The sequence below is a fragment of the Xyrauchen texanus genome, chromosome 44, assembly GCF_025860055.1.
Source record: "Xyrauchen texanus isolate HMW12.3.18 chromosome 44, RBS_HiC_50CHRs, whole genome shotgun sequence".
Lineage (NCBI taxonomy): Eukaryota > Metazoa > Chordata > Actinopteri > Cypriniformes > Catostomidae > Xyrauchen > Xyrauchen texanus.
This window is the reverse complement of record NC_068319.1, coordinates 7508263-7521609: the sequence shown is the minus strand read 5'-3', so window position 1 is coordinate 7521609 and position 13347 is coordinate 7508263. Positions and strand designations below refer to the sequence as shown.

At 40.3% G+C, this 13347-nt stretch overlaps 1 protein-coding gene across 1 annotated transcript in view; it reads left to right on the top strand.

Annotated features, from left to right (window-relative positions):
• The window catches only part of kirrel3a (kirre like nephrin family adhesion molecule 3a), a 197487-nt gene that overhangs the window by 135990 nt on the left and 48150 nt on the right, over positions 1-13347 (top strand). The window contains exon 4 of the mRNA XM_052117515.1: positions 11906-12063. Coding sequence (XP_051973475.1) covers positions 11906-12063 — 158 coding nt within the window. The remainder of the gene's footprint in view (positions 1-11905; positions 12064-13347) is intronic.

Sequence of the window (13347 nt, the reverse complement as noted above, 5' to 3'; positions counted from 1 at the left end):
CAAATGCCATTCTTTCTCTGTTATTCTCTTTTTTCCTCATCACGTAGTTGTCTCTGTTTTTAAATGAAAGAGAGACGTGCAAAGAATGATCACCTGCTGTCTCCAAATACAGTTAGCGTTATGAAGGTTAAAAAATTTATTGAAGTTTGCAACAGCTGGTCCTCATTTTGAGCGTCACACTTTGTTGAATAGTCGGCAAGCATGTAGCAACATCTGCATCTCAGAGAGATGAGAATTCACAGACAGGTACATCATGGTTCTGTGTCACAGCTATAATGAAAGGAGAGTGAAAATTCTCATTAACATGATGAAGGTGCAAAACCCCCTTTTTTAGGGATGTCCCTTTAGGGGTCCTATACCGTGCTCATGTACTTGTACTTATGTTATTAAAAATGCTCTGATAACAAAAAACTATTTAATATGATGTATGAATGTCATTACGTGAACATTCAGCACACAAATTAAAATCACGTCCTATCATGTACTAGTGAAATTATTAAACAGCAAAAGCTGTGATTTAATAAGGTAAATATATAGTTTGCATGTGCAGTGATTTAAATGTGAGTGCTTGTGAATGTGTGGAGCTGGTGTTGTGCTGACATACAGTTGAGACACAAAGTTCTCGTACATTTAGAGCTCTTTGGCTCATACACGAAAAACACCACCATGACCATCACATGCTCTGTTTGTAAAGCATGACAGCAGGCAGTGTGCTAATTCCTTTTTTAGTGCAAGGCACATAGAGACTACATATTTATTTAATTAAATAGCAGCCTTTTGCAGTTTAATAATCACTTTGAATCGTGTAGCCACTGGCTTTTCCAAAGTGAAAAGCTACCATCACAATGTCAGAACTCCTTGGTCATAACAACACAGAAACACTTCAAAATAAAAGCTCTGCTAAAATTAAAGCTACATTTAATTAAGGGGAAAAGTATGATAGAAATATATCACTACTGTATAGTTATTTAATATTAACTGTAATAGTACAAATAATAATAATAATTATAAATCAATAGTAATTATTATATTAAAGCAATATCTCACATCTGTGATGCTCTGTTATGCAGCATTTTATTTGACAAAAATAACTCCAATGTTGTATTTTGGATTGTGTTCTGTATAAAATCACTTAATTGATATAAATTATACAAAATTAAATTTTTTACTTATTTTTTATTTAATTTTTAAACATTTGATGACAACATTTTGACAAAATTTCTCAGTATTCATTAGTACTGTATTTGTAGTGTTGTTAAAGTGATAGTTCACCTTACAATGAAAACTCATAATTTACTCACACTCATGTTGTTCTGAAAGCATCTGACATTCTTTCTTAGCTAGAATGACTCTCAGTCACCATTCACTTCCATTTTATGGAAAATTAGATGCAGTGAAAGGTCTCCGAGGCTGTCAGTTCCTAACCTTCTGCCTTCTCTTATGTTCCATGGAAGAAAGTCATATGGGTTTGGAAAACCATGAGGGTGAGTAAATAATGTAATTTTTGGGTGAACTATCACTTTAAATGTGTGCTAGAACTGCACTTTACATATGAATACAAATATAGATGGGGTCAAGTTGCCAAATCATGAATATCAGGAAAGTGAAAATTGCATTGTGACAGGCCCTTCCTATACTTAAGATCTCCTACAGTGCATCAGGCGCAAGAGTCAGGTTCTGATTTGGCCAAAAGTCCAAAACAGGCGTGTCATCTTTGAACATGCTCTGATTCTTTGGCTTCCTCCCATGATTACTCCTGCTTCGGAACATCAGATGTCTCTGTGACATCCCTTTCTCTCCCAGAGATGCTTTTAAAGGATCTCGAGCAGAAGTGGGTAAAATCTTTCGTTGTCAATTCAGTGCTTGTGTCAATAATGGCACCCTGTGTTTAAAGCTCATCAAGCTGACATCCATTTATTTATTTATGCTCACTATTCTTGTCATAATCAAAGAACAAATACATTGAACCTAAGGTGTAATAGGGAACTATTCATCTCCCCTATTAACACAGCTTTAGCTAAAATACACAGCAATATCAATATCTTAATTAGCACGTATTAATGTGAAATGACAAGTCTGGTGTTATTAAAAGCAACTGAAATTAAGAAATAAATCTATCTGCTTGTCTCAGTGACTCTGGAATGTCTGATGTGCTGTCGGAAGCTTTGTGTAACACCTCAATATTAAAGGAAAATGTAATTAAAACATGTTCATCAGTCAAAGATGGCAATAACTGCCTGGGAACTCTCTATTGACTGCATTTTGTTTTCGTGAGAATAGGCTTTCAGAATTTTGGTGAAAACTATGTATTTAAAGTATCTTAAAATCTCATTTGAGGAGTTTCTGTTCAACACCTTAAACAGAGCAAACTATTCAGAATTGAAAAATCTTAATGTGAAAGTCTTAAAGTCTTAATGTGATCATTGTGTAGTTTCATTAAATATGATTGTAAATTGTGTATCAAAATTTAATAATTAATAATTGTATTTAGAACCCTTGTGTGCAAGCTAAAGGTGACTGTGGCAAGGAACACAAAACTCCATTAGATGTTGGTAAATGGAGAAAAATAACCTTGGGAGAAACCAGACTCACTGTGGGGGCCAGTTCCTCTCTGGCTAAACAAAATTAATATAATGTCAATATTATTTATGTGTGTGCAGTGCAAGTCATGGTTTAAAATTTGTATATTAAGAAAGCGTTAATGTCCAGTGTTTAAAAAAAAAAAAACTTTAAGATTAATGACTAATATCTTTGAAGTCCATCCTGGATTGACTGCAGAGGTTCACAAAGATGCATTGTCCATTGTTAGTTGGCTGATGAAATCTTTTGTCGTGGAAATTCTCAATATGAATATAACTTACTAATCTGTATTCTTCTCCGCGCACAATTCAAACAACTTCCAGTTGTCAAATACTATAATAAAACAATATACTACGGTATCTCAAGGTAATTCCCCATACTTACAATACAATACAATACTTTGAGGTACTTAACCTCCCGGAGTATGGTGGCGGCGTCCCGTCAAGAAGCTATTATCACTACCTCAAACCACATGTGAGCACCAGGTCTTTAGCATCCGTACACTCTTTTAGAAGAAATATAGTGTTGGGTATCATCGGCATAACAGTGGAAACATATTCATGATTCCTTATAATATCTCCCAGGGGAAGCATGTATAAGGTGAAAAGCAGAGTCCCTAAAACTGATCCCTGTATCACTCCATGCTTAACGTTTGCTTGATTTGACAATTCCTCGTTTATTCATACAACGTGGTAGCAGCCTGATAAATAGGACCTAAACCATGCTAATGCAAGTGCACTAATGCCAACATAATTCTCCAGCCTATTCAAGAGAATGTCGTGATCTATCATGTCAAAGGCAGCACTAAGATCTAAAAGCACTAGAAGAGAAGTCCAATCACGATCAGATGATAAGAGCAAGTAATTTGTAACTCTGATAAGTGCAGTCTCTGTACTGTGATGGGGCCTAAATTCTGACTGAAATTGTTCATATACCAATTCCCTGTAGAAAAGAACATAGTTGGATGGACACTACCTTTTCTAGTATTTTTGACATAAATGGTAAATTTGAATTGGTCAGTAATTAGACAATTCTCCAGGATCAAGCTGTGGCTTCTTAATAAGCAGTTTGATAACTCCTATTTCCCAAGAGTTAATAATATTAAGGATAGGTTCTGGAATTACAGGGAATACCTCTTTTAAGAGCTTAGTTGGTATTGGATCTAACATAATGTCATTACTAAGTCATTACTATTGTGCTGCGACGGAATATCTGGTGCAGTCGATGCTTTATTCCTAACCAATTTAGCCACAGTACTGAATAAACACCTAGGATTGTTTTGGTTAATTTCTATGAGTTTGCTAAAATATGCTGACCTGTAGCTAGACACTTTCCTTCCATGCACCATAAAATACCTCTAATTTGTGTTCTTCCACTTGTGCTCCATTTTCCAAGCTGCTCTCTTGAGAGCATGAGGTAATGATCTGAGATATCATTGCTCTGCGGTAGAATTTCTATAGTATCAACTATACATATGACAGAATTAAATATAGCGTATGATTATGGCAATGAGTTGGTCCTGTCACATTCTGTCTGACTCCAAGGGAGTTGAGAATATCGATAAATGGTAATCTCAATGTGTAATTTTCATTATCTATTTGAATGTTCAAATCACCAACAATTACATTTACATTTATTTACATTTATGTATTTGGCAGACGCTTTTATCCAAAGCGACTTACAGTGCACTTATTACAGGGACAATCCCCCCAGAGCAACCTGGAGTTAAGTGCCTTGCTCAAGGACACAATGGTGGTGGCTGTGGGGATCAAACCAGAGACCTTCTGATTAACAGTTATGTGCTTTAGCCCACTACGCCACCACCACTCCATTAAATTAAATTAATTAAAGCTCGATCTACATTAACTACTAGATCTGATAGAAAATTTGCAAATTCAACAAGGAAACCAGAGTACGACCTGGGTGATCTACACCAATCAGCCATAACATTAAATCCACCTGCCTAATATTGTGTAGGTCACCCTTGTGACACCAAAACAGCACCAACCCGCATCTCAGAATAGCATTCTGATATGTTATTCTTCTCACCACAATAGTTACCGTAGACTTTGTCAGTTCAAACCAGTCTGGCCATTTTCTGTTGATCTCCCTAATCAACAAGGCATTTCCATCCACAAAACTTCCTCTTACTGGATATTTTTTTGTTTTTGGCACCATTATGAGTAAATTCTAGAGACTGTTGTATGTAAAAATCCCAGTAGATTAGCTGTTACAGATATACTCAAACCAGCCAATTTGGCACCAACAATCATGCTACGGTCCAAATCACTGAGATCAAATTTTTCCCCATTCTGATGGTTAATGTGAACATTAACTGAAGCTCCTGACCCATATCTGAATGATTTTATGCACTGCACTACTGCCACACGATTGGCTGATTAGATAATCGCATAGATGATTGTTGGTGCCAGATGTGCTGATTTGAGTATTTTCTGTTACTGCTGATCTCCTGAGACTTTTATGCAGACTGGTTTGAACTGACAAAGTCTTCGTAACTCAGATAACCACTCTGTACAATTGTGGTGTGAAAAATAGCATGCTACCTCAAATGCTATCACTATTAAGACTATGAGCCAAATTACAAGAGAGGAGAGAGGGTCCTTCCCTTGAGGGATGGAGTTCATCTGTCTTTAGCAAGTCAGGTCTACCCCAAAAACTCTTCCAACTGTCTATTTATCCTATGCTATTCTCTGGACACCACACAGACATCCAGCCATTCAGTAACACAAATATACTATAAACCTCATCACCACGATGAACAGGGAGGGGGCTAGAGCATATTACAGTGTCTGACATCATTTTTGCAAGTTCACACACCTCTTAACTTTATTATTATCTTTAGTGATCTCCGAATGGCGAAGCCGGACATCATTTGTGCCGATATGAATATCAATTTTAGAAAATCTACATTTAGATTTAGCCAGCACTTGAGTGGTGTCGCTTTGCTGAGCGTGTATGTCGCTGCGACGTCAACCAAATGCCCTGCTGCGGGGGCTCTACAGCCGGAATCAAAGTGTGTGTGTGTGTGTGTGTGTGTGTGTGTGTGTGTGTGTGTGTGTGTGTGTGTGTGTGTGTTGCTCGCTGTAGTACCCGCATCCGAAAGAGTATCTACCAGCTTCTCTTTCTCACTGACCTCCACTAGCATTCGGATGCATGTCTCTAACTCATTAATCTTCTCCATCAGCCTGACCCATTCCTTACATTTATCACATGTGAACATGTGGGATGCAATGCAGGAAGAAATAACATGACTTACCGTAAGTGTTTGTTGTTGTTGTGGTTGTTCTTGAGTGGCGAGGGTTTGAGGGTTCTTGATGTGGTTTGATATAGTTCCTAATCAGCAGATCGTTTGAGATGAAATAATCAGTTTAAAACACAGTAGAGAAAATGAATGCATGCAGTCGAGACGTGAGATGTAGAAAAGAAAAGAAAAAAGCGAGAAACGGGTGCACGCAGTAAAAAGCATTCATTTGAAACAGTAGAAAAGGGGAAAAACACAAAGCATGCAGTAAAACGGCAAAGGATAAAATGATGAGCATGAATATGTAAGAATAAGCAATGCTAAGCAGGCTAGCAAGCTACAAACACAGACTCATGCAATGTGCCAGCAGCCCTGTTCTGTTCCTGTTCAAAAGGGGCTTTATCAGCCTCTGTGAGTATTTTTAGTTAATACACCTGAAAAGAAGCAAAAGAGAAAGGATAATTGCTAAAGGCTGTGTGCTGCTGTGTGGTACATAAACTGAATTTATGATGAAAGGGATTAATCCACTGTGCTACCAATTCCTGAGAGAGGAAGACAGCGAGGGAGAAAGAGAAAGTCCAAAAGAGAGAGACACATCTCCAGATGCGAGACCAAGTCCAGGTATATTACAAAATAGGTCACATCTCCCAAAATGTCCTTTCTCTCGTTTCCAAAATGAAATTGCTCCATTTTTCTCCCTCCACATGCCGAATGACTTGAGGTGTCTCACGGGCCCGTTGTATCAAGAGAGCCAAGACAGAAGTAATTCTGTGCTGGCTGTTCGTTAGGCTCCGTGTGAGAGTTTCGCCCACTCTGAACATTACACCAGGATGATTAATCCATAGGGTTGCCCAGCTCAGGACAAAGAAGATGATTGCCCGTGTTAAGACTTGAGCTTGGAACTGTTTCACCAGGGCATATTTGCAAACATGCTGGTCAGGAGAAGATTTAACATGGTTATGACAGTCTCTGGCACTCAAAAGCAAAGTATGAACCATCTAGGATCGGCGCCACATGGAGAGTCACGGGATGCCGTCCAAAGCTGCTTGAAAATGCCAGTGTGTGAATTCACACCATAATATATTGCGACTTAGCTTTCCAGAATTCGAGGACGTGAAGGTTTGGCTGCAATGCATGCTTAGGAAACTTTCTTTCTCTCTCACTCTCTCTCTGTCTGTTTCTCTAATTCAATGCCATCAATAACTGCAACTTGAGCAGACAGACTGATTGACTTAAATGTTTTGCTTATTTGCATACACTTAGCCTCTGGTCTGTCAGTCCTGGAAAACAATCCCAGCATGCAATTGTAAGCTCTGTTTGTATCACTTGAAATGAGTTCTTGCTCTAAACACACAAAGCACTTAGACATAAAAAAAACAACCCGTTAAGGATAACTTTGATGTCCAGATGGGAAAAGGAATATGACTTTAATTGCTCCTGGAAATGAGAGTGGATTCTGAGTGGATGGAAGTACTTTGAATTTTCCGACACTAATTTAAATGCAGCAATAGAGGTCTCACATTTCATTGGACCTTATTTATTGGTGGCGTTTGTTAAGGCAAGCATCACTGTTACTATTGAACAAAACCCTAATCCTTAGTATTAAACTTTGGCATGTAACTCGTCCCAGAATTTTTGTGCTATGGATGTGAATGATACCTCAAATCATGCAGCATGTCAAGGAGCAATCAGACTTAGATTTTTGCCTGACAAACAATGAAACAAGGGAGGGACCTGAAACATGTTAGGGACAAAAATATTATAAAGGTTTGGGGTAGGCTTTAAGGCTACATCCACACAAATACATTTTATGTATAAAACTATTTTTCATTTCCTAACATCATTGTTTTTTGAGTATGTGGTCAACTAAAGATAATTTTCAAAAGTCTCAGTTTTCAGTGGAAGATAACGCCATTCCAATGTCACTGGCAATGTGGATAAACATAGCAAAATCAATCTTTCAAGACTAAGGCCTAAGACTTGGTCCAATAGCAACCACTAAGAAAATACCCTAACAACCTCAACATGCTAAAAAACAATCAGAAAACTTGACACATGAAAAGCAATGCCCTTGAAATCACCCACAACACATATCATTGTGGTGAAAACTTTTTCAATGGAAGTAGGCCTACCACTCAAAAACAAAATAATAAAAAATTTAGTTTGTTATTTATACCTATTTAAAATATTTCAGCTGCCCATGTGTCTGTGCTCAGTTAAATAGATTTAATTTTCCATCACGACAGACCAAATCAGTTTTCTATTTTTCATTTTTCTTCATGCTTTTCTTTGTATATCTCTCTATCTAATCTCTTCCACTCTCTCTCTGTTTTTCTCTCTCTCTAAACTGTGCCAACAACTAGATGTGGATGTGGCCTTTATACACAGAGTCATAAGGGAAAAACTATTCTTCCCTGTCTGTCACTCACTCAACATTATGTCGATGTAGTGACACTAGGGGTTCGCTCTTGAGAGCCCCTATCACCTTTACTTTTTTACAAAAGGCCAATGAAAATTGGAGAATGCCGCTCTCCGCCACGGATATATGGGTATTAAAGGAGATGGTGCGCACCACTCATTTAGACTTGTTCTTCGGAGCTGAGCGCACCTGTGTGTTCATCCCATCACTTCGTTATTGCTGCTGGAATTATGTCACTTTTCAATGGTCACCCTCGCACAGTCGAGTGTTGTGCTTCCCCTGGGTGGTTCGGCGGCTGAGTCAAAAGGTGTAAAAAGAGTATATTCAAAAGAGTATATTTTCTCTAAAAGAGCTTGCACAAATGATTGGCGTCTTTTTAAAGATGTCCTTTCGCCTTTGTGCTACTGAGTGTGACCGTTATCTCTCCCCACCGGATGGTTACGAAATCTCTCGAGGGCTTGGGCACAGCACGCCAAGGCAGCTTTTGTGAAGGGGTCATTTTCTCACTATGAGAACATGCCCATGAGAAAGCTGCAGTTGTGGCTCTCTTCCATCTTCATGAAGCAGAAAGCCACTAGGGCTGCTTCAAGAGCTTATGTACGAGTGTGCACAGTCGGTGCTGGCCTGCCTGAAGTCCTTCAGGTGGAGAGTAGCAATGCCGTTGAAACTATTTCAGAGGCATCCTCGGCGGCAGTACTCCCCTTCGGGTTGATTCATTTGAGACCGCTCCAAACACTGGCTACATACTCGAGTCCCGAGGAGGGCATGGCGCCTCAGCACCCAGTGTGTGACTATCATGCCACGGTGCCACCATACTTTCAGCTCTCGGTCAGAATTTCTATGGGCAGGGGTTCCCTTAGAGCAGGTATCGAGACGCGTCGTGGTCATGACTGATGTCTCAAATTCGGGCTGGGGCGCCATGTGCAACGGGCAGGCTGTATCGGGGCTCTGGACAGGGTCCCGTCTGCAATGGCACATCAACTGCCTAGAGTTTCTGGAAGTATAGCTGGCCCTGCGGAGGCTTCGGCTGTTGATTCAGGGCAAGCATGTGTTGGTCCTGACTGACAACACAGCGACCGTGGCATACATAAACCGCCAGGGTGGCATATGCTCACGTCGCATGTCACAACTCACCCACCACCTTCTCCTTTGGAGTCAGCAGACGTTGAAGTCTCTGTGAGCCACTCACCTCCCAGGCATCCTCAATCATACAGCGGATACACAATCATGACAGGTAACGCTCCGCGGAGAGTGGACACTCCACCCCACGTGGTCCAGCAGATTTGGGAGAGATTCAAGGAGGTGCAGGTGAACCTGTTTGCCTCCCGAGAGTCCTCTCATTGCCCCCACTTTGGTAGTCCCTGTTCGAGGCTCCCCTCAGCACGGATACCTTGGTGCACAGCTGTCCTTGGGGGCTGCACAGGTATGCATTTCCCCCAGTGAGCCTCTGTGCACAGACATTGTGCAAAGTCAAGGAGGATGGGCAGCAAGTCCTGATGGTTGCGCCATACTGGCCCAACCAGTCTTGGTTCTCAGACCTAATGCTTCTAGCAGTAGCCCCTCCCTGGCACATTCCCCTGAGGCAGGACCTACTCACTCCGGTTCACAGGTTCACAGAGATGCGTGGTAAGATCTGTGTTGTCCTTCCTACAGGAGGGGCTGGAGAGATGGCTGTCTCCCTGCACCCTGAATGTGTACGTGGCTGCATGGGAGACCCTCACGGCAGCAAGACCTGATCACCAGGTTCCTCAAGGGTGCGAGGAGATTTAATCCTCCTAGGCCGTGCCTTATTCCCTCTGCGGATCTCTCTGTGGTCCTACCTACCCTACAGAGAGCCCCCTTTGATTCCCTGGAGCAGGCCGAGCTCAGCATTCTGTCACTGAAGATGGCCCTCCTGGTGGCGCTCACCTCTTTCAAGATGGTTGGGGACCTGCAAGTGCTCTCTGTCTGCAGCGAATGCCTGGAGTTCGGCCCGGCTCACTCTCTCGTGATCTTGAGACCTCTTTGACCCCGCTTACGTGCCCAAAGTTCCCATCACTCCCTTTCGTGATCAGGTGGTGAACCTGCAAGCACTCAATACCTTTGCGAGGTTCTACAACCTGTGCATTGAACTGGTTTCGACCCGAGTGTTACGGGGTAACAACAGGTAGGCCGGGCAGCTGGTCTGGTGTATTGCTTGCATTAGCGCCTTTCCCCTTTCGAGGTGATAATGTGTGCTATCTGAATGAGTGGTGCACGCCATCTCCTTTTATACCCGTATGTCTGGGGTGGAGAGCGGCATGCAAATTCCACTCACCATTTTTCACTGGCCTTTTCTGAATAAAGCAAAGGTGATTGCGGCTCTCAAGAGTGAACCCCTAGTGTCACTACATTGACACAATGTCTCATTCCCTCCATCAGGGAATAGAGATTACATCAGTAACCAAGATGTTTCACTCTGAGAGCTGCATACTTTTTCAAGCCAGAGGGAGACTTGATTGGTTCCAGAGAGGAAATACCAGCTAACAAATCACACAGGTCTTAACTTGGAGACTGTCACCGAGAACAAGGCCAAATCTCAACAGTCTGATGTGCTACACGGAGAGATCTGAAGAGAAGATTTCCAGCAGAGAGTGTGAAGTCCTCAAAATAACTGTTCAGATAACATGGGTATAAATGGACATGGGAAGAACAGTCCCTTTGCACTGCAGACCTCACAGTGGAATTTCAGTCCTAAAACATTCTCTCATCATTTATTCACATTCATGCCAGCCCAGATATGTATGACTTTCTTTCTTCTGTTGAACACAAACAAAGATTTTTAGAAGAATATCTCAGCTCTGTAAGTCCGTTCAATGCAAGTGAATGGTGACCAGCAGAAGAAAGTCATGCACATCTGAGATGCCTTGAGGGTGAGTAAATTATATAAGTATAATTTTGCACCCAAAAAGGAAAATGCATCATCCCAGTTGTTCCAAACCCATGTGACATTCTTTTTTCCATGGAACAAAGAAGGTGATGTTAAAAAGACATTCTGCCCAACATCCACAGAAGACAGAAAGTCTTACTGTTGATTGGAACAACATAAGAGTGAGTAAATGATGAACTATTTTTTTATTTGTGGGTGAATTATCCCTTTAACTTTGCTGTTACCATGCCATCTTAAAGCACCTAGTTGCTCAAACTTGTTTGTGGAATCTGATCTCAGCTACAATAAATGCTTGCCAAAGTCTAATCAGTAAGTTATGTGTAATGGGGTCTCAGCTTCCCTTGTAATGAAGTCAGCAACTCTGGGACCTTCCAAATCAACAAGCGGTCCCCAACTGGTCCGTTCTGGCATTTTCATACAATCCCTTCTCTTCTCACCACTTGCTGCCCTCTCTTTTTCTCTATTACTGTCTCTCTGGAGCGCTCAGGATGTACCAGCTGCTTAGATTTAGACTTGCCCCAGATATGCTCCCTAATGAGCTGAGTGCCCAATCAATAATTTAGCAGAATCTGATTGAGAACCAGGCTGATCAGTGCTGCTTTAAGAGAGTAGTGCAATCAGTGCTATTCAGGAACCTGTTTTTTGACTCATCCTTCTATTGCTCTTTCTTTCTTTTACTATAGTATTTTACATTGTTTGTCCAAATAATTTACTTTTGTCTGATTTTGATTTTCAGTTCCTCCTGATGACCCTGTGATAAGCGGTGCTCCTGTGGTGAGCTTGCGTTCCGGGGACTCGCTAAACCTCACCTGCCATGCTGACAATGCCAAACCAGCCGCCTCCATCATCTGGGTCCGTAACGGAGAGGTGCTGAACAGTGTGGCGTACACAAAGGTATGGACATCCTCTGCTTCTGTTAGCCTTTGTACACCAACAGAACACAATACTGAACCATGACAGAACCAATGGCTCTATCAAAATCTTATGAGCATAATTTTTGTGCATCATTTGGTGTGTTCAAGCATTCAATCAAGCCGGGGATGTCCAAAAATGCTTTCTCAGTTGTTTCGATTTAAATGTTCGAACATGGCTGTGATGTCCAATAATGCTGTTTTAAATGTTTTCAAATCAAACTCTTCTGTTATGCTCAAAAACAATGTCTAAAACCTTTAATGTTGATTCAAATGTTTAAATGTGCCTATGATGCCCAAATATGCTTTCTCAAATGTTTCATTCTGAATGTTTGAACACGTCTGTGATATCCAAAAATGTAGTAGTGAACATTTATATTCAATTTGAACATTTCAACACATATGTGATGCTCAAAAACACTTCTTGAATGTTTTGAACGTTTTGATAAAAAATTCGAACATGCCTGTGATGTTTTTGATTCAGTTCGAACACTATATTTTTGTTCAATTGTTGCTTAAAAATGATTTACAGTTAGAATGTTCGAACACACCTTTGATGCCCAAAAATGCTATTGTGAATGTTTTACATTCAATTTGAATATTTAAAAGCTCCTGTGATGCTCCAATACACTTTCTCTGATGTTTTGATTTCAATGTTCAAATGCACCCATGATGCCCAAAAAAGCTAGCAAATGTTTTTTGATTCACACAAATTTTTGATGTCCAAAAATTAGGTCTCAAAAGTTGACATCCCAAAACGTGCCAGTAAAACACCAAAAACTCAAACTAGACATATTTGTGATTTACAGACATGCTTTTGCGAACTATTCAAGACAAATTGCCTATGATGCCCAAAAATTCTTTCTCAAATGTTTTTTTAATTCAAACGCATCAGTAATGCCCTAAAACTCATTACTAAAATCATGCCTGCATGCTATGGCAACCTTTAGTCATTGTTGTTTTTGCATGTGTATTTAGTTCTTACGTACAATTATTACGTTTAATTTTTTGGAGAGGCTTTTGGACACATGGATAAATCATTTTTGTAATGCTATAACTTTTGATTACTTTGTCGTATCAACACAAATTTTTTCTCAGATATAGATGGCATGATTAGGAACAAAAAAATACGAACGAAGCCACCTTATTCACACACAGAGATATAAAATGTCAAATCAGAAAAATAAGAACAAAAGTAAATTGTAGGCTCAATTGTTCCTGTGATTTTTCAGCAGTTTCTTAGACTGAGAGTCTCAGAATGTTTCAT